The sequence below is a fragment of the Muscardinus avellanarius genome, assembly GCF_963383645.1.
Source record: "Muscardinus avellanarius genome assembly, chromosome: 14".
In the NCBI taxonomy this organism is placed as follows: Eukaryota; Metazoa; Chordata; class Mammalia; order Rodentia; family Gliridae; genus Muscardinus; species Muscardinus avellanarius.
Window position 1 is genome coordinate 44,530,796 of NC_137800.1, and position 22,367 is coordinate 44,553,162.

Sequence of the window (22,367 nt, forward strand, 5' to 3'; positions counted from 1 at the left end):
TCAAATAAAGCTAAAATAAAGTAAAAACTGAATAATATTATAAAACACCTTATATGTACAAATGTAAACTTTTTCCAAGCCAGGAATGAAGGATCAATACATATTTTGTTTTGTTTTGTTTTAATTCAAAAATGCCCATATTTTTATTTAACAATATTTTTGAAAAATAACACCATATAAAAAAAATCAATGAGAGGAGCAAGAGGTTATGGTCATGTGAATTTCTAGTCTATTTCAGTAGGCACAGTGAAAAATAGGTCTGGGAGTGTAGCCTGGATGTAGAAGGGTTTCCAGGAACCCCAGTACCACCAAAAAAAAAAAAAAACAAAGCCAAACAACAACAACAACAACAACAACAAAAAAACATAGCTAATTGAATTTCTGAGGAAGATGGAGAATTTGAAGATAATGTGAGTTTATTGAAACTTCCATAATTTCTTCGAAGAAAGAAAATCTACTTTATAAAGCTCTATAAAACCAAGTAATGATATATCAGATTCAGTCCTCCTACTCCAAACAGAATAGACCATTAGTGATATTCCTTCAGGGTACCAGGTAAAGGAATTTCTGTATGTAATACTTTCTAGTGTAGGCTACCGTGAATGAGTGTCCTCATCCTGAACCTGAGGACACAAAATAAATTAAAGCCAACCAGACTACCTTACAAAAGCCTGGAATGATACAGTTTATATATGCTTTAAGACAGTGTATATAGCAGATATTTCTTTTAGAGATGAGAATAAGTATATTTTTGAATTAGCTTTTTTTGTTGAGATGACCAAAATACCTGACAAGTACTCAGAGAAGGAAAGGCTTATTTTGGCTCATAGTTTCCAAGGTTCAGTCCATGTTTTGTTGGTTTCAAGGCAGGAACATCATAGCAGAGGGGGGCTGTCTAAGGAAAGCTCTTCCGCTCTTGGCACCTTTGAAGCAGAAACAAGGAGAGAAAGGGACCGGGGACAAATATAGTCCTTAAGGCCACAGTTCCAGTGAATCATCCCCTTCAGCTATGCCACACCTGCCTAGTTACCACTTAGTAAATCTATTCAAATGATGAATCTCTGGCTGCATTCATTCATTGATAAGGTTAGAGCCCTCATGATTCAACCATTTCAACTTTGAACACTGCTGCATTGACAACCATGAGCTTGGGAAAGTCCAGATCCAAACTATAACAATTCCGTTCAATTTATTTTTTTAATTCATGTTCATATTTTGGTTTGGAATTTTAGAAAGCCTATAATTAAATGACTCTGAAAAGAGACAGTACCTTGAAATGGATGACAGGGCTGACTCTAGACACAAAGTGGTGAGTTCTAATATTGCCTCTGTAATTTATTAGCTGAGTGATTTGGAGAAAGTGACTTAAATTTTCTATGGTACAATTTCTTTATTTGTAAAATAATGGTGAATGTTTTAAATACTATTGTGAATGAAGCATCATAATTATAAAAAGGAGTAAAAAAGTAAATATTAACAGAACCTCCAGTGCAGGCAAGGCATTGATCTATTCATTTTACATACATTTTATCATTTCATGCACATAGCAATTCCATTCCACAAATTATGTGTTATGATTTCATTTTACAGACAAATAAACTGTGGGATAGAAATGTGGGGCAACTAGCCAATCAAACAGACAGTATTTTACATATCCAGATCAAGGGCTTGAATTCAAATAATTAGCCTCCATTTTCTGTCTTTAAATGACTTTTTGATCTGTACCCTTGATTGGTGAATTTATTAATGGTTCATACATACATGAGTTCATCTACCAGCTCATCTAATGAATTTAGAACAGTAACATTAACAAAGTACCAATAAATGCTGTCTGTTGCTCCTGAGATAGCTATTTCGAAAGGACTTAGTAGTTACACTGGAGAGAATGATTATCTAGAACTGAATTCCTCATTTGCCTCTAATATCTATATCTTCTCATCAGTGTGACTAATACATCTTTAGGCACATTTCAGGCATAACAGCCTATAACTAGTTACATTGTTTGTTTTAAATTATCTGGCTTGTTATCTGTATGGCCTACCTGTTTCTTAATTACCTAAGAGAAGAAAGTCTGTTCATCATGATTCTCTTTGATATGAACGGGGTGGCAGGGAGCGAAATACCTTGTAGATAATAAGTATTTATGACAAAGAATGGTGAAAACACTACCAAAAGAAATTGTTTTTTTTCTTTTTTTGAAGATTTAAAGAAGTTTATTAAAAAGATGAAATCCAGAAGATAGTTACAGCCCCATGCCAGAAAGGCATGAGGGGAGGATGGTCCGAGCCAATTCATCACCACCAGATACAGCACATGGACCGGACTTTTTATACCCATGACCTCCATCTTGTTTATGTAATTCTGACATTGTAAACAGCCCTGTGAGGTTCCTCCCCCAGCAAGGTGTGGCAAGGTATCTCCTTTCAAAAAGGTCCACCCCTCCTGCCATCTTAGCTAGCTTATCTAATCATGTAGATCTGTCTTTAGACAGAGAAAGGCCTAGTTCTCTTCTCCTATTGACTTGTTAACTACGTTTAGCTAGGTTAATTTACATTGGAATAGTTGCCCCGCTTTTAGGCAGAAACCAAGTCCTTGCACAGATTTGCCCCTCACCCAATTTTTGGAATATATTAATAATCAGAGCTTTCTCAAATCTTCCTAGGCCATTCCCAATACTGGTACATTCCCCCCCTCTGTCTAGTAACTTCCTGACACCTGTCAGGCCAAAGGTAGATACAGAAAATACATTTTGACTTTTACAATTATACAAACATTTAACATGAGCTCAATTTCCATTAATTTTTCTCCCTCATTTCTATCACATGAATGTACCCCTTAGCAAAGGAATAAGGACATCGAGTCGATCATAAACTGCTTCAAGCTGAACAGGGACGAAGTTGGGGGGGGGGCAGCTTTAGGGTAACATTCATGCATGTAGTTGACATGGGGGAATCAGATGGGTATGTGCCGTGTGCATCCATGACCATCCAAAGGGTTTTAATAGATGTTCCTCTTGTGTGCTCATACCACCATCTGATGTCTGAAAGCTTCAACCCTGAGAGGACACTCACAATACAGGTTAACCATGAAAACTTAAACATAGCACTTAAATGAGAAGTTAAAACCTGTTTTGCTGACTTAGGCTGAAACACACAAAAGTGGGATGTATTAAGTTTATTGTGTGCAACATGAATCCAGAAATTAGTCCTGTGAAGACCTGAAATAGGCTTTGGAATAAAGATTTTAGATGATTTAATGAGTACCAGGTCGCCTGGACAAAACTGAATTTACCCTTTTCCTCTGGCACTGTTTGAAGGTTACCTAAAACTCACTGGTACTCTGACAATAGGGTAACACTGTTATCTAGGACTATGTCCCAGTAAGAAAAGATCTAAAAGTTTCCCCTGGCATATGAGTGAAACCAAGCTGCCAATATTCACCTGGACATGTGCCCTAGATTGCTTGCCTGGTTGGTTGACTTAACAAGCTATTTTTGGAATTAATTTCTAAAGCAAATCTCAAATCCCTGTATGATACGATTTAGTCTCCTGTAACTTTTTTTTCCCCCGATAAACAATCTTGAAGCCAGTTTTAAAGAATTATTACAGACTTTGGGGTCTCCCAATTTCATTGCCAAAAGTAATCCTCTAGCCTTTCTATCTATAGTACACCCCTGCTGCTGAACTCTAGCACTTTTCTCTTGGGAATATACAAGAGGTAGGCTTATTAGAAACCTACACCCTTTTAATAATCCATCTTCATCACATATGCAAACAAATGTACCACAAACACTTTATAATATGCTTTAAATGCTTTATACCTTGCTTTAACCCTCTGATTTTTATCCTGGTCCTTTGTTTTCCATTTGGGACAATCTTAGGATAAACCTTACAATGCGCTTTCTTAGTTTCTTTTCTTTCCTCTCTTGCACTACCTACCACAAAACACTGAGATGAAAAGACACTTCTTGCCAGCGAGGGCACTCGCCAGGACTGCTACCTTTTTTACTGCCCCTCCTACCTGATTTGTCTCAAAAGCAACATAAAAGCTCAGAGTGGTGGCACATGCTTGTAATCCCCAAGTTTCGGAGGCTGAGACAGGAGAATTGCATAGGTTCAAAGCCAGCCTCAGCTGATTTAAGAGACCCTGTTTCCAAATAAAATATAAAATAAGTCTGAGAGTATAGCCCGTGGGTTCCATTCCCAGTACCACCAAAAAATTTTTTAAAAAAGCAACATAAAATGGGAGTTATGTTTTCTAGAATTAAAGCCAAAATCAAGGTTAGTTTCATAAAACTATTATTTTGGTTATGAGGTATTTTTTGGTTTAGAAAAAAAAAGATATTTATGTCCAAAGATAAAGTTTTTCAGCTGGGTGTGGTGATATACACCTATAATCCCAGTACTTGGGAGGATGAAACAAGAAAATCACAGGTTTTAGGCCAGCATGTGGTTACTAACAGAGATCCTGTTTCAAAATAAAAAATAAATCAAAAGGGCTGGTGTATATCTCAGAGGCAAAATGCCCTTAGATTGTTTCCCCAAAACCAAACATACACAAAAAAGAACAAATAAAGATGAAAATAAAAAGAATCACAGGTATTCATATTAGTATATTGTACAGAATATACTGAATACTTACTTATCACTACAAAATTTACATGTTTATCCTTATTCCAGAGATAATAACACCAAATAAACTTATCTCTTTTATACTTGTTCTCAGCAAGTAGAAACCATAAGAGTGTACTAATATTTCTATTTACTATATGGAATCACATATTTGCAATCCAAATTTGGTACACAGAAATATAAAATAAGGAGTATAAAGAAAATATAAAGAGAGGAGAAAGCAATAAAACATTAGTTATTTTCTCATATGGAGGCATTTAGATTAATGAGTATGAGAAAAAATAGTTAACATTTACTTCGTTTTAGGAAAATATTTCAAAATATGAACATCTTTTGATAAGTGGTAGTTTCTAAATATTGTTCCACACTTAAGAAAAGGTTTTGTATACTTATATATTGCTTAGGATTGTGTCCCTGTTAGATGGCTGAAAAAGTTGCTATCATTTTATCATATATATTTTATCATATGCATACACTTTAATTTCTAGTTAATCTGTAAAAAGTCATTTCTGAGCAAAGATTCAAAGTACAAAGATATCACTGTGCTGTTATATAATGCAAAAAATGATCCTGTAGCTTGCTAGTGAAAATGATATCTTTTTATGTGTTGATTTTGTTTATAAAAATAGTTATTTGGCTTTGGTTCAGTTTGGTTTATCACATTTTAGAAAATCAGTATAGAATAATAATTTAATTTTGTTCACATAAATACAGTGTAGAGAATTTCCCATTGTCTCTGATAGCTCTATGTTTATAGTTTTAGTAAATAAAGAGATTGCTATTGCTATGATAGTAAAAATTTAATCTGGATATAAAACTTTAATTCCAAGAGGAAATTTAGTGGAATAATGTAAAGAGAAAGGAAGCAGCCAGGAATAGAACTTCAATTGGAGCCTATGGTTTGGATAAAAGTGAATTGATAGGGGGTAAAAAAAGATGCAGTGATTAAATTTCCAATTCTAACCAAGTCTGTTTCTCTATTAAGCCAGATGAAATGCATATTGCTTTTTTAAATTGACTATACTTTGGTCTTAGTATATTTAATAAAGCAATAATTCTAGTAAGATGCTTACATAGTCTGAAAATCATGAGTACCAATGGTTATGCTATTTTATTATGCTAAATTTCATCATAAATATATTTAAAAACATATTCAATCAATATATTTTTACAGTTGTTTGAAATGCTTTGTATAATTCTTATTTCTTACATTCAAATAAATTTGATTCAGAGCCCTTTTTATTTTTTTATTTTCTAATTTTTTTATTTTTTTGCGGTACTGGGGATGGAACCCAGGGGCATTCTACCTCCGAGCTATACCCCCAGCCCTGTATTTTATTCTTTATTTTGAAACCAGATCTCACTGAGTGGCAAAGGGCCTCACTAAGTAGCTGAGGCTTTCCGTGAACCCTGATCCTCTGGTCTCAGACTCCTGAATTCTAGGATTACAAGTGTGTGCCACCACGCCCAGCTCAGAGCCCTTTTTTAAAATACTTAGGTTAAAATTATCAAAGCAATATTTTGTGTGCATATGTATGCATTCATGAAACATCTTATCATTATCAGACAGTAATGTTTTTACTGAAAATAAGATAGCTGTTTACAAACAGCCCATAGTCAACAATCTATACTATAATCAGAGTTTTATATATTTTTCTATCACTTGAAAAGATTGATAGACTTAATTTAAAATACTTTAGATATTTTCAGAGATGCATGTCTGAATCATAGTTGTGCAGATGGAAAAAAAGAATATATATGTTAAATGTAGAAACAAAGCTTTTGATTTGTGGCAGATAGAATGAAGTTACGATAAAAGATAGGCAAAGAATTGAATTATTTATAATAGCTTTTGTACAACTATGCTTCAACAGAACATATTCTTCAAACTATGAAAAACTATTTTTAAAAATCAAGTCTCATCCAGTGTTAGTTTGTACATGCTAGTAAAATCTACATTTGAAAGAGAACTCACATATGTAGTGTGCATGTGTCAATGAGTGTTTATGTGTGTCACCTATTTTCATCCAATTAGAAGGGCCCAAAACAGCTTTATTAAAAAAAAAAAAAAAAAAAAAAAGCTGGGCATGGTGGTGCACACTTGTAATCCCCATGCTTGAGAGGCTGAGGCAGGAGAATCTCACAGGTTCAAAGCCAACCTCAGCTACTTAGTGAGGCTCTCAGCAACTTAGTGAGACCCTGTTTCCAAATAAAATAAAAAAATTGGTCTGGGAGTATAGCCTGGAGGTAGAAAGCCCCTGGGTCCCCCCCGCCCCAGTACCATACAACCCTATAAAGTCTAAGGAATCTCCAAATCACAAATTCCCCTAGCACTGAAAGAGTTTTTACATGGCTTTTATATAAGACATTTGTATAATGGCATTGAGGTAGAGGTGACTTGCAACCTCCACAGTGAGGTGCTATTAGGACAGATCTTCATAGCATGTTTCTATATAGTCAGCATCTTCATGCGGGCTGTTATTGTTCTTTGTTTTGATCAATGGCATGTGCCAACCTCTAGAAAGCCATGTTGAGAATAATGAGTATTCAGTGAACACTTATTGGATGAATGAATAGACCTTTTGTCAGTTATGACTTTACTTGCATTTTAGATCATCAAAATGAAAATGTCAGTAGTTATAAATTATTTGAAGCAGTGTTTCAATCAACTATTTTACTGTTAAGAGCTAAATTAGTGATACAGATAAGCATTTAACCAGTGAGAACATAACAAAAAATAATTTTCTAATAAATTCTATGTCCTATACATCTCTATCCTATAGGGCATATTATATATCCTCCTTACATAAGCCATCCTATGATGCACAAAATATTTCCACATGAGGCAAATGAACAGGTAGCAAGGAGTTTATTGTGTGGACTTTTCGGCCACTCAGTGGAGACCTAACAAATACTTTCCTCTAGTAGCCTGTTGTGTAGTGGATGTGTAGCAGTATATGCATGACCATCAAGCTCCCTACTCCATAGTTGTTTATCCTGTGAAAAAATCAAGTAAAACGTTAAAAAAAAAACAGCCAAAGGGAAAAAATAAAATTAAGCACAACATGAATTAAATAAATTAACCTTGTGATACCTGCTTTAAACAAAATAGAAATTGGAAATTTGGGGACTGAATGAATCTGACAGTGATTCAAGGAGGCAAATTTAAGGAGGTGTCATTGAGGCTGAGGTCTGAAAGATGCAAGTCAAACGTAACAAGGGAACTTCCCCAGTGGGACTGAATCTTGAATACCTGCGCAGCTGGGAAAGGGAAAGGAGAGGGGGTACTATAGGTTTTGCTTGCAACAATCAGTAGAGTTGGAAATGCTTGCATCTGACAACTAATGCCCCTTTACAAAAATGAAAACATTCTGATTCTGCCAAGCAATAATTATGAAGCACTCATATTTTTATATTATTCAACCAATAATTGATATGTTAAAACACCTGCCTAATATAAAGAAGAAATAGTATTGTGATAATATCCAAAGAAATACAGTATAACTTTTTAAGACTTTGACTGTATTTATAATTTGTATTTGATTTATTTTATACATGTTTCCCAGGATAGTCCACTGGTCTTACAGTCTGACAGGAATGTAACAGTGAATGCGAGAAATCACATGGGGCAGTTAACTGGACAGCTGACAGTAGGTGAGTGTTCTGGGGTAATTCAGTCTTGCGCATACAGTCTTACTCCATTTAAAATTATTTTGTTATATAAGTTGGAAAAGGTAAAAATATGTTATTTCTCTAATATGTAATTAGATATCCCATTATAGCCCAATTATGTTGAATATGATTTGATTGCCCTAAGGCTAGTTCTGGTTTTCTCTATTCAGTAATTACTTTTGTCAGTGTTAAGAAGACTGAATTATATTTTGCTGGTTGCTTGAAATATGAAATGCCCCATTTTTCTGAAAAATATGTTCATAATCTATGTTAAAAACTATTAAATAGATTTTAAAAACATGTGAAGTGATATAATATCATGAGGTCTATGTCTCGTTTTAGGTAACTAATTTCTAATAAATATTAATTGTTCATACAAATTAGAACTTATGTAAGTGTTAAATATAATAAATACTTATGTTTATTACTTGTATAATTTTTCATTGAAATTATCTAGTTTTTTAAGACTTAAAAGTTATAAGTTAAAGCTAAAATGTTATTAGTTTTTTATATTATCAAATCCACTTTAATTTAGAGATTTATATTATAACAAAATGCAAGACATCCCTACTTGACTCCATTTTTTTTTTTTTGAGGGGGAGGTACTGGGGATGAAACCCAGGGGCATTCTACCTCTGAGCTACACCCCAGCCCTATTTTTTAGTCCTTTGTATGTTTAAAACAGGGTCTCACTGAGTTGCAAAGGGCCTCACTAGTAGCTGAGGCGTTCTGCAAGCCATGATCCTCCTGTCTCAGCCTCCCAAATGCTGGGATTACAAGCATGTACCATCACGTCCGGCTTTACTCCATATTCATAAGAAAAAAAAGTTCAAAGTCAGTTTCAACTATGTAAAATTATTCAAAGATATAGTATGCATGTAAATCCTAAAATAATTTTAGAATATTATATTGGTTCTATGACAAATAACACTGATATTGTATATATTCATTTTCTGTTTCTATATGATAGCTTCATCTATAATATATAATGGGACAAATGTCACGTATAATTTTTAGGGCTGAGTTATCCTTATTTTATGAGAAATTGATCATCCTTTAAATAAAAATGCATATTTTTAATATCTCTAGTTATATTATTGAAAGATATGACAATTAAAATGTGATATTTATAGACATGAACTTTTATTGTGCCAACTTCTTTTGTAGGTATAGAAAATATTTTTTATGTAAATGGTTGATACTGTCTATTAAATTGCTATAGCTGGATAGTATTTTAATAAGTAAAAATATATTAGTTACGAAAGGGCACTATAGCAAGCTGACTAAAATTAGAGAAAAGAAATGACTGTGTATGCAGATCTGATTCAGAAGCTTTGGGCCCTCACATTTAACGTTAGAGCAAATTTGTGATGGTTATTTTAGAACTGCTTACACAGGATAACAAAAATAGGCCTAAACCAGGCAGGTTTTCCAATATCATAATTTTCTTAAAGTTGAGAACTCTTAACAAGACAAAACTTTCTTTTGCCTTATGTTTCTCATATAAAAATGTCCCCAGTGAAAATGTTAATATGTAAATGAAGCTCAAAAGATTATATACTGAAGTCCACTCAATTTAAACACAATAGTTATATAATTCTGCCTATAAAGAAAAGCAACTGTTTGATTATAGGAAGTGTAATCAAGTGCCCTTTGCAGTTTATCCCATGCTTTTCTACAGAAAAACAAAACAATATATTGTGATTGAATTTCATCACCCTTACAAACAGATTTTAAGGTAGTATTAATGTTTTCCAAATGAGAGAAAAAAGGAAATGGGAGAGGGAGAGAAAAGTTAAACTTGGCTATAAATGTAGTAAATTAATAAGTTAATTGCATAGCAAATTATTTCTGAGAATAAAAATATCACAGTGAGGTTTAATTTAAAAATTGGACCTTTGTATGTTCCATTGGTGAATACATTTTTTCACTGTTTTCCATTTTTCAACAAACATAAGTCAAATGGAATAGACTAGGACCGGGGTAAGTAGATAATGTATTCACATTTGAAGCCAAACCATGTAGGGCTATTTAGTGGTTGGAAGAGCACAAACAAAACAATTTATTTCTCGGAGACTCAGCTTTCTCATCTCTAAAATAGGAATAATGACACTTATTTTGAATGCTGTTCTAAAAGTGGGAGTGATTCAGTGTCTACAAATGGTAGGTAATAATATATTGGATTCGGTGTTGTTTTGGTGATTGTAATTATGGGTATCACTTAAGTTACAAATATAATATTATGTGAAAAATTGTATGATGACTTCCTATTCCTTTTATCTTTGTGACAGTAGTTAAGTTATATATGCTAGATATACTGTTGAGGGATATGTTATAAAAACAGCACAGACATCTATATGATGTGTAGAAGCTTCAATCATGAAGGGATAAATATGAAAACATAATTGGATAAATTCAAATAATGTAGACAATCAACCTTCCTTTTAAAGAAGCTAATTGTATTGGCATGCTATTTTAACCTTCCTTTCCTGTTTCTTTTCTCTCTTCTTTTCTTTTCAATATTTTTTGGGGGCCAGGAATCTGGCCTTGATTATATTTCTTAGACATGATACTATTTAATAATATTTTTAAAGTATTACCACAAAACTGACAAATAGTTTCAAACAAGAATTTCACTTATTTTCTAAGTAAAAACAATTCTAAGGTCTACCAATCTATATCAATTACTATGAGAAAACCATGGTCAAGTTAAGAAAGAAAATATGACTTTTGGGTGGTTATTAATTCCATTTTGTTCTCAAAATCATATGTAAGAGGTTTTGGCAAAGCAAGTATCCATTTCTGTTGTACTCTGCCTTTCTCTTTATAATCTTACTTCCCACTAATCCAGTTCTCAGGGACTTGTGCAATCCAGCACTAGGCAGACCAGCTGTGCTAATTCTAATCTAGTTTCATTCTCCACTTATGAAACCAAGTGATTTTCAATTCAATAAATTCACAGAAAATATTTTACACATATATGCCGGCTCATATAAAATCAAAATAAATCTAAGTTTTTGTAGGCTTTGGGAACAAAAATCAATTTGAAAGGTATTTTTGTGAATTTATAAAGTTCCAGGCTTTATGGTAAAACTAACCATTTAATATCAGAATTCACCCACGAGGTCTAAGATTCTAATTTGTCATGACCTTCAAAACCTTGGAGGTTAATGAACTCAAGTTTCTTCCTCCAAATTTCTCTTCTTAGAATAAAGCTGAAAGAGAGGAATGAGATTGTTGGTTGAGAAGTGGTTAAAGAAAGTACAACATCCAGGAGGTCAGACTCCTTGAAGAAAAAGCAAGAACTTTCTTAAACAAGTCTCAGAATCATTCTCCAGGTCAACATTTTCTATTATTTGATCTATAATTACTATGTTTGTTAGAAGAACATTCTTTTTTCATATAGGTGACAAAAATGGTGTGTTACATGTTCATATGTATTGATAGCATGGTAATAATTTTCATAACTCTCCATTAAATAATGTGGATAAAAGATATGATTTATACACCATCTTTGTGAAGCATCTCTTATTACATAAGGAAACTATTGCAATGTAATTTTTTTTTTTTTTTGGTGGTGGTGGTACTGGGGTTCCTGGAAGCCTTTCTAATCTCCTGACTATGCTCCCAAACCTATTTTACACTTTTTTTTTAATTATTTGGAAACAGGTTTCTTAAGCCAGCACGGCTGGCTTTGAACCTGTGCGATCCTCCTGTCTCCGACTCCCAAGCACTGAGATTACAAGCGTGTGCCCCCCACCCCTGGCTATAATGTTGTAATTTTAATATAAACATAGTTCACAACACCTGTAGTAGTAATAACACTTCAGTAATTGAGTTCACTAAAATGCAATATTTCTCACTTACCTAGAGAGAAATTATCTTTTATTTACCAATATTACATAAATTTTTGTTTTTGTGGTGCTGGGAATTGAACCCAGGGACATTCTACCTTTGAGATACACCCTAACCTATTTTTATTCTTTATTATTCTTTATTTTGTGACAGGGTCTCACTAAATAGCTGAGGTTGGTCTCGAACCTGCAATTCTCCTGTCTTAGCTTCCCAAGTACTGAGTTTGAAAGCGTGCATCGCCACACCCATCTTCATTCATTTTTAATAGAGTAGAGCTAAACAATTTTCATAAGTAGTTTAAAAATACAAATGCTGCCAGGCATGGGGATGCACACCTTTAATCCTAATACTTGGGAGGCTAGGCTAGGACAGGAAGAGCACAAGTTCAAGAACAGCCTCAGCAAATTAGGGAGAACTCTCAGCAACCTATCAAGACCTTTTTTCAAAACAAAACAAAACAAAACAAAAAAATGGAAACAGGGCTGAGGATGTAGCTACAAGGTAAAATATCCCTGAATTTAGTCTCCAAATACATACATACATACATACATACATATACACATACATACATACATACACACACATAAATATATATACATATAAACATATATATATATATTTACTAATTTTAGCGAATGATTGCTCTTCAATAAATCTTAGTAAACTTGGCTAATATGTTAAATTACAGGTTGCTTTTTCTTACATTATAAAATACATTGCATACTATAATATATTTTATAGTTATACCATCAAACTATTTTGCTAAATCCAACATGACTTTCTGCTTTTTACTTTGCCTTTTGTCAATAATCTAATAGGTATAGGATATAAATAACAAGAGGATACACAGAGAAGTTTAACAAGAAATAATTGTAATGGGTAGAAATATTTTCTTTTTTTATTTTAGGAAGCTTGTTTCATTTAAATGGTGACTTTTAAAAAGCACAGAACATTTGAGTATATGGTCGTATGTCCTAAACATGAGAAGTCTCACAGTGAGAAATAAATAGCACTACATTAGAAAAACATTACAGCTACTTGGATGTTTAAAACCTGGAATCTCATTTTTTTAAATAATACTTTTATTGATGTACTGCGATTACGTATCATAGTGAGATTCAAAACATGTACACATATCACTTGACATACTTCCTTTTTAACCTTGCCTGCTCTCTGGCTGCAGTAGTGCATGCCTGTGATCTCAGCACTTTGGAGGCTGAAACAGGAAGGTATCAAGTTTGAGGCCAGCCTCAGCAGCTTACTGAGACCCTGATTTATTTATTTATTTATTTATTCATTTATTTATTTATTTATTTTTGGTGGTACTGGGGGTGGAACCAAGAGGCTTTCTACCTCCGGGCTATACTCCCAGACCTTTTTTATATTTTATTAGGAAACAGGGTCTCACTTAGTTACTGAGAGCCTCACTAAGTAGCTAAGGCTGGCTTCGAACCCGTGCGATCCTCCTGTCTCAGCCTTCCAAGCGCGGGGATTACAAGCGTGCGCCACCACAACCAGCTTGAGACCCTGTTTTAAAATTAAAAATTAAAAAGGGCATGTAGAACAGATGCAAAATGCTCCTAGGTTCAATCCTCAGTAATAAACAAACAAAATAATAATAATAAAAAATAAAATGTGCTTAAATTTAAAATTTTATGCTTTAACATCTTATATTTATTTTACTTGTCCTTGTTTAATGATCAATACATTCAGAAAGTGCTTTCTAAAGATTAGCTCTTAGAAACTGCTAGCTGTTACTGCCATAATTCTTTAATCATTTTGCATATTCTCATTCATATTTATTTATCAAAAGTTAGTGACATAACCACATTGTATAAAAACCTTAATTACAATCTTTAATTCCTAATTTTCTGATTTCCTTCAATAATTTTTGAATGTTTCCAGTCATGGTTGTCTTAAATAAATCTGACTCTATGTTAATAATAAAGAATGTCATTTGCAAGAAATTAGAAAGTGATATTCGTATTTAGTACATGACATTTTCATATTTCTAAAAGTGATATTTACTTTTAGTACAAGTTTTTTCATATTTAATATTTGGAAGTATTGCAATAACATAGCAATGAAAACTCTAGTAGCCTTTGCTGAGAGTTCATTCTGGCATCTTCAGAGCTCTTGAGATCCTTGGTCTCCTTGCATAGGATATTGACAAAGGAGGTGAGTCAGAGAAAAGGGGTGATAACTGTGCCTTGTGCCAGACCAGTCTTAAAACTGGTTGTCTGTTTTCTTTTTTTTTCTTTTTATTTCTTTATTGGTGCACTGTATTCATACATCATAATGGGATAAAAACTTGTGTAGACATATGTGCACACATCACCCAGTTAGCTCCTACCCCACACCATTACCTCCCCCTCCCTACTTCCCATGCTTGGCTTAGTGGTTGACATCTAATTTTATAGGAATTTATCCAAAATTAATAATGATAATCTCACATAACAGATTCATTTGTCTGTTATCAAACTTTTGATCACTTAGAGATAACATTTCAATATTTCTTTCTGCTTTCTTTCTTACCAGAGGATATTTTTTTCTTTTTTTTTTTAAGGTGAAACTATCATACATTTTTTTCCCAGAAAAAAAATCTATTCTAACATGAAATATGAACTCTAAATACCCAAAACAATCTCGAGAAAGAGCAAAGTAGAAGATGTACATTTTCTGATTTCAAATCTTATAAAGCTACATTAATTGAAACACTGTAGTACTGCTATAAAGGCAGATATATAAACCAGTGGAGTAAAATAAAAAGCCTAGAAATAAATTATTCCATATATGGTCAAGTTATTTTTAACAAGGTTTCCAAGAACATTTGGTGAAGGAAATAATGATCCTTTCACTAAATATTGTTGAAAAATAATAATTATATGAAAAAGAATAAAGTTGGACCCTTACCTAACACCATATACAAATATTAACTCAAAATAGATAAAAGACCTAAATGTAAATCTTAAGACTATAAAATTTTAGAAGAAAACATTGAAATTGTCAGTGATTTATTGGATATGATTTCAAAGGCACAGGCAACAACAGAATAAACAAACTTCCTAAAAAATAAAAAAAAAGTACATCCAAAGACAATGTAAACAGAGTTAAAAGTTACTGATAGAATGGGGTAAAATATTTCCAAATGCTATATCTGAAGGTATATTAATATTCCATATAGAAATCCTTAAAACTAGCAACAATAAAAGCAAACAATACAATTTAGGAATAGGTAAAAGACTAAAATAAATAATGAATCTCCAAAGATTTTAACCAATAAACACATGAATATATTCTTCTGATGGGGTGTGTGCATACAGCGCCTAAAGAGATGCAGCCTCGCTTGGCCTGAGCGGCCTGCAGCCTAAGGGAAAGCTTTAGGTAAAGTTTAAGAACTTCAGCAGTAAAATGATTCAGCAAAAAAGGGGCTAAGATGGCGCCTGGAGGAAGCTACGAAGGTGTGGTTTCCCCATTCATTATGGGTGGGGAGACTGAGCAGTTTTTCCCTTTTTTTTACATTTAAAGGAGCTTCCGCACACATGAATGGCTCATGTACTGGCCTGGGATTGGCTGTGAACTACATGCTAGTGATCTTTATTCCTATAGGCTAGGCTGTTTCCTATGGGAATTCCCCTCGTGGTTTTGTGCTATATATATGATTGCTTGGAGAGGAATAAACGAGGTCTTGCTTGACTTGACTCCCGGCGTGTGTGTGTGTGTGTTTGTGTGTGTGTGTGTGTGTGTGTGTGTGTGTGTGTGTGTGTTCGAGCCGCCAGCAATCCACCTTCCTGCTCAGCCCCACGCCACTGACAACGGACAGGACCCCCGTCATTCTTCTTTGCTTAGTTGTCTTCTAGATGGAAAATCTTGTTTCTCTGGTTCTGGTGTGTATGGCCTATTTCTTCTTTGTAGTTAATATCTTTGAGTATTTTCTCTAGTGCTGGTTTTGAAGACATAAATTCCTTCAGTTTCTGTTTGTCATGGAAGCTTCTTATTTCCCCATATAATTTGATAGATAGTTTTGCTGGGTAGGAAATTTTTGGCTGGAAGTTGTTTTCTTGCAGAGTTTGGAATATGTTACTCCAAGCACTTCTGGCTTTCATGACTTGGTTTGGGAAGTCTGGGGTGATTCTAATTTTATTGCCTCTGAATGTCACTTGGTCTTTTGTTTTTGTTGCCTTTAAGTTTATCTGCTTGTCTTCCACATTGGTTATTTTGACAGTTATGTGGCGTGGGGATCCTCTTCTCTGATCCTGTCTAAAGGGAGTTCTACAAGTTTCCTGGACCTGTCTATCGATCTCTTCCTCTATGTTTGGAAAATTTTCTGCTATTATTTCTTTGAAGTGATTATTGATCCCTTTGGTTTCACCTTCTTTTCCCTCCTCTATTCTGATTATTCTTAGGGCAGCTCTCTTAAAATGGGCCCATATTTCTTCAATGTCAGATTCCTGCTGTCTTTTTTTTCTAAGTTATAAATTATCTGTTTGTTTTTGGAGTGATTCTCTTCTAGGAGCAAAATTCTATTCTCCATGTGATCTAATTGACTTTTTATATTTTGAATTGAAGACTTTACCTCAATGATTGCATCCTTTATGTCTTTTAGACTCTCCCTAAATTCTTTTTGAAGGTCCTGTATTATATCTACAGTTATATTCTTGATTTGATCTTCTGGAGATTTCTGAATTTCTGTGTTATCAGATTCTGATAATATGGGGCTGTGGGCATTCATTGCTCTATTGTTGTTCCTCTTTCCCATGATTTCAGAAGTTTGTGCTTTCTCTGGATCACTACAACTTCATTTAGGGTGCTCTGTATCTTGAGTCTGTGGTAATCTCTGCCACTGCTACTCCTTCACTGGGTAGGACTGCAAAATCTCAGACCCAGGGAGATTATCAAAGTCCCTGGGCATGCAGTACAGGGATTTCTCCTTTAGGGGCCACAATTTCACTCATGGTTATTGTTCATGTTGATCATGAGCTGTTGAGGGCACTGTGAACTCGCTGTCACTGCTGGCAATATGGCACCACTGCCACACCCTTGGCCGTGAGGCTGGAGCTGCTGGCAATATAGCACCGCTGCCACACCCTTGGCCTTGAGGCTGGAGCTGCTGGCAAGATGCGCCGCTGCCACACCCTTGGCTGTGAGGCTGGCGTATTTCTTTTCTGGTTCTGAGCTCTGTTCTGAGTCCCTGGAAGGTGTGATGAGCTTGACCACTGGAAGTTTTAGATGTTCTTTGTGTTGAAAGAACTGCTGAATTACACCCAAATGATCTGCAGCTGCTCACTTCAGCTCCTTGTTTACCTTTCCTCTCTGGATCCTGGTGCTGTGAGGGAAGATGATGCCGGTGCGGCCCTGCTGCTGCATTGCAGGCTTGATTTCTGGTCTCTGGTTGTTCTTCTAGTCTTTTATTCTCTGTCCCTTGTGTTTACATTTTTTTATGTCTCTGCTGATGGTGTTTTCTGGCTATGAAAAGCACTGATTTTGTGGCAATAGAGATGAAGTTTTAGCAGGGCTCCTAAACTCTATTCTTTCTTAGGAGCTGTCAATTAGCTACATACATGCGTGTGCATGCATGCATGCATGTGTGAATGTGCGTGTGCATGTGTGTTATTGGGTATTGAACCCATGCGTATTCTGCCTCCAAGCTACACCCCCTGCTCTACTTTACTTTTTATTTTGAAATAGGTAGGTTCTCACTAAATTGCTAAGAGCCTCTCTAAATTGTTGAGGTTGGCCATGAACCCGAGATTCTCCTATTTTAGCTTCTCAAGTACTGGGATTATAGATGTTTGCCATCATGACTGGCTGATATTTTTTTAACTTTAGTATCAGAGTTGATTAATTTGATGAGAAAAATTTTAAATGAGCATTAGGATTATATTCCTTATATAAGAAAATATTTCTCCTCTATTCTATTCCTTATATAAGAAAATTTTTATTGAATTTTTTTATTGTATCTTTTGAGTCATATGTGAGTGATACTGTCCAGGTGATAAAATAAATACTTTTAAGGTGTAGTAAGCTTAATAAATAGATTTTTTAAAGTTTCTGTTAGTACATCATCTTTGTCCATATGAAAGTTGTTTGTATCTTTTGAGAGATTTATTGAACTACAGTGATCTTTCAGGAAGAAAAGTTGAACAGGAAATACAGACAATGAACTCATCTTACTATAGGAAAATAAATGTGATTTTGTGGGAAACTAAAACTACCATAAAAAATGCACATCTGGATTGATAGGAAAAGTGCTGGATTATATGTTTAACATCAAATAAAACACCGGCCATACAAATATTCTGGCAAAATGCTTTAAAACATGAAGAGGGTATGACCACAAAGTATAGCTCTATAAAATAATCATGAGTGTGTTTTACAATATTAAACACAAGTTCTGCTTACTAGAATGGCTCTTTAGTTATGATTATTATGTTATAGAAACAAAAAATTACAAAGTTCAATGAAATTTTCTGATCCATTCCAGTCCTTAATATTTAACAGGAATGACAAGATGACATTGTGGTTGACATTTTGACATCTTTACTACATGTTATAACTGCTTGTTTTTATGCCAAAATTTTAAAATGAAGGTAAAAGTATACAAATAAATCATCATTCTACTTAGGATTTTATTTTTATCAAACTCTGACTTTTAAAATAAACTAGAGATAAAATTGAATTCACAAAGTAATTCAACAAGTCCAATCAGCTTTTTTTGTCAGTACTAAGCATCACCATGTTCTTATTCTGAATGAATGGAGAAGAAACGTAGATGAGAGTTTTATAATAAATATTTAAAGGCCCTTAAAGTGACATGTAATCTTGCATTAAAGCAATTACTGGGAACACCTGGGAATCACTTAATTGACTACAGATGGTGTAGGACACATAAAAAATAGAAGATTACAAATTATTCTCATGTACCAGATTTAAGTGTTTTTTTAATCATTGTTTCCTTTTGTTTTTACCTTAGACAATATTGTAACAGTTTGAGACAACTTTATAAGAATAAATATTTAATCCAAAATAATCTAGAGACCAGACCAACAAAGCCTGAAGACCAGACCAAAAAAACATTTAAGTTTAATGCTACATATTCATTTAAGATAATAAATGTATTATATATTTTATTATTAATTGATTCATTAATATTAAACTAATATTAGTTGGTTTAACAATCAAATTGGAAAAATTGTAAGTGGAAGTAAATGTTCATGATGATGATAAATGTACATTCAGAAGGATAGCACTCTTGGAAATTAGAACCCTAGTCTATATAACACAATTAGGATAAGAACTGTATGTCAAGGAGAGAGTAATTTGATGTTCATGTTTAAAAAACTTTTATTACAGAAATCCTTATATTTTTGCTACATCCTGAATTATTGCATTAACTTTTCCAAGTTAGTCTTTGTTATTACTTTAAAAATGGAAATGGGTTGACTCAAATTGTAATTGCTAATTATTTGTAGAGATAAAAAGTATAAAAGCAAGACATACTATAAATATTTCTTTCTAGAGGACCTAGACAAAAGTCTGATATAAATGGTTTGGCTGATCATTTCCCAGCCTTTGTTTTATCTTTCTCTTTCCTGGCTTCTCACATCCTGTGTAGGGTTAACACTGCTGTTCCTGTAGGCCACCTTCACATACCAGGGCTCTGTGTTTGGCTTCAAGGACCATCCTGGGAAAGCATTGACATTTACTTCTCAAGACCTAAAGTGACCAATATTCTAAATGGTCCATCTTTATTATGTCAAAGGATAATAATGTTTCATTGATGGGTTAAAGTCTGAAATTTCTCTCCTCCTCAGTAAAATGTTTCAAAATGTGGTTTTTGGTGATAATATCTATAGTTATCAAAGAAGTAAATCTTGTCCAAAGTATTTAAGAATAAAAGTGAAATGATAAAATAATAAGTGATGCCTTTTAAAGATATTTTACAAAACTGGCATATTCCATCCTTTTAGCATTGCCAGCCTGTCTCCTTACATATTGGCAAAAGGAGATAATTCAGATAGGAATATAACAGAGTATCTGCCTAACATCAGTGGGTCCCTGGGACAATCTCTAGCAACACACACACACACACACACACACACACACACACACGCGCGCGCGCGCGCGCACACACACACACACAAATGGAGATAATGAAAACTGTTTTCAATAATCATAGTGCAAGAACTAATTATTTCTGAATTTACAATACTGAGAAAATTAGTAAACATGAATAGCCATTTTGCTCTTTCTGTGATTCTAAAAGTTTACTTAAGTATAACTACATCGCAGTGTTTGAATTACAATATCAAGAAGTTGGCAATGAAACAGAAATAACATATTACAAAGCCTTTTTAAAGGACAAAAATTATAATTAAGTAAAATAGTAAAAGAGTGATTTGGATTTCATATTTTAGATATTTAATTAGGCCTTATAGCTACATGACTTATCTGAAATTAATGAGCCTATAGTTTACACGCTCAAACAAGTTTTGTTTTTTTAATGAGGTTCCCTTTGTGGGAGCTCAGAACTGCAGGTGCACTGGCATTCGATATATAACTGACTCATTGAATATGTAGTTTTGTGTTGGCTTTCATAAGAATCTTGTTTGGAAATTTGGTTAATGGGCGATAATGTTCACAAATGTAAGGTTATAGGATTAATTATCCAAAAACATCTGGAGGTAAAAAGCTAAGTAAAATTTAAGGATCTATAGGTACACAGAAGATTGTTTACTTGAGTATTAGGGAGCCTAGAAGAGATTATAACAAAGTTGAAACATCTAGAGGAAAATGCTAATGGCCTGACCATGGGTAGAGAGACAAAATCTGTGGGGAAGCCATTATTTATGATGGCATGAATCTATTAACTAGAGTAGCTTTGTTCTCTTAAATCTCACCTTGGATTTTGTGTTCATTCTCATGAATAGCTTTAGAGAAATTCCAAGTTATATAATGTGTACACCAGATAAATAGAGCACAGTGGGAAAATAAAATTGAACTTTGGAAGAAAAAAATAAACTATAGAAATGCTTCTAATTCCAAGTATTTGCTGTACTCCTGATAATATATATTCACCATAATGAAGAAACAGTATTAGAAAACTCTCTTAAAACTTCCTTAAGATTTCTATCTATCCCTGGGGTTAAGGCTGCAGTTCAGGGGTAGAGTTTGGTATACATGAACCCCTGGGTTCAATTACTAGCACCAAAAACAAATTCTACTTTCCCCTTAATCAGCATTCTTTGGTTAAAATATTTAACCAGCTCTTAGTTAATTTGCAGCACTTTTCTACAATATTATCTCTAAATATTTTGTCACACAATTTTCTAAAATGAATATCTAGTCTCACATGTTTGTTTCATGTATTGATCCAATAATCTCATGAAATAAAGAAAAATATGTTAATGTTTTCATCACTTATTTTGAATCTTGCCCTACAGATGTTACATGTCTACTGCTTTGTCTTCTAAATTCTTATAAACCTATCAGCCTAAGGCATAATTAATTCCTTCCTCTACTCTCTCCCAAAGGAATTAGAGCATATTAACAACATAAATTTTGGAATCTGTCATGCCATGATATTCAGGAGAAAAAAAAAACCTCATTTCCTACCTAATATTGCCTTTGCCATACTTTATCATTCTACAACGATTACTGAATGTAATTCAAAGACTAGGGAGTAATTGGGTGTTCCTAAGAAAATAAGCTTTATTTCAGCTGATTGTGGTGGTGCATACCTATAATCTCTGTATTTGGGAGGCTTGGAGGAGGATTCAAAAGGACTATAGATTCAAGGCCAGCCTCCACATCTTAGCAAGAATCTCAAACTTAAATAGGCCTGGGGACATGGGGGTGTAATTCAGAGGTAGAATGTCCCGGGATTCAATATCCAGTACCCACCCCCAAAAAAGAAAAAAGTAAGCTTTTTTTCCCCTCCATATCTCTTCTCGAGCTCCTGAGCTCCTTCTGACTGGATCCCCTAATCCTTCTGACCTGCAGCCTCTTGTTCAGCTAAATTGTGAGTTACTTTTAACTGAATCCATAAATTTATCAGTAACATAATTCATACTAGAGTAACGCTGAAAGACTAACCATAATAACTCTGAGATCTTAAAATTTATACCAATTACAATAACTAAACTTTAAGATATTGACAATTCCGATTGCTAAAATGGATGCGAAGCTACTGGATCTTTTATAAAGCCA

The 22,367-nt window shown here is 33.9% G+C and overlaps 1 protein-coding gene across 2 annotated transcripts in view; it reads left to right on the forward strand.

The window, feature by feature from the left end:
- SGCZ (sarcoglycan zeta) overlaps positions 1-22,367 on the forward strand; it is a gene marked incomplete at both ends in the record, with an annotated part of 462,334 nt that overhangs the window by 340,029 nt on the left and 99,938 nt on the right. For both annotated transcript variants that reach the window (XM_080710705.1, XM_080710706.1), the window contains one exon: positions 8,198-8,285. In XM_080710705.1, the coding sequence (XP_080566831.1) occupies positions 8,198-8,285 (88 nt within the window). The remainder of the gene's footprint in view (positions 1-8,197; positions 8,286-22,367) is intronic.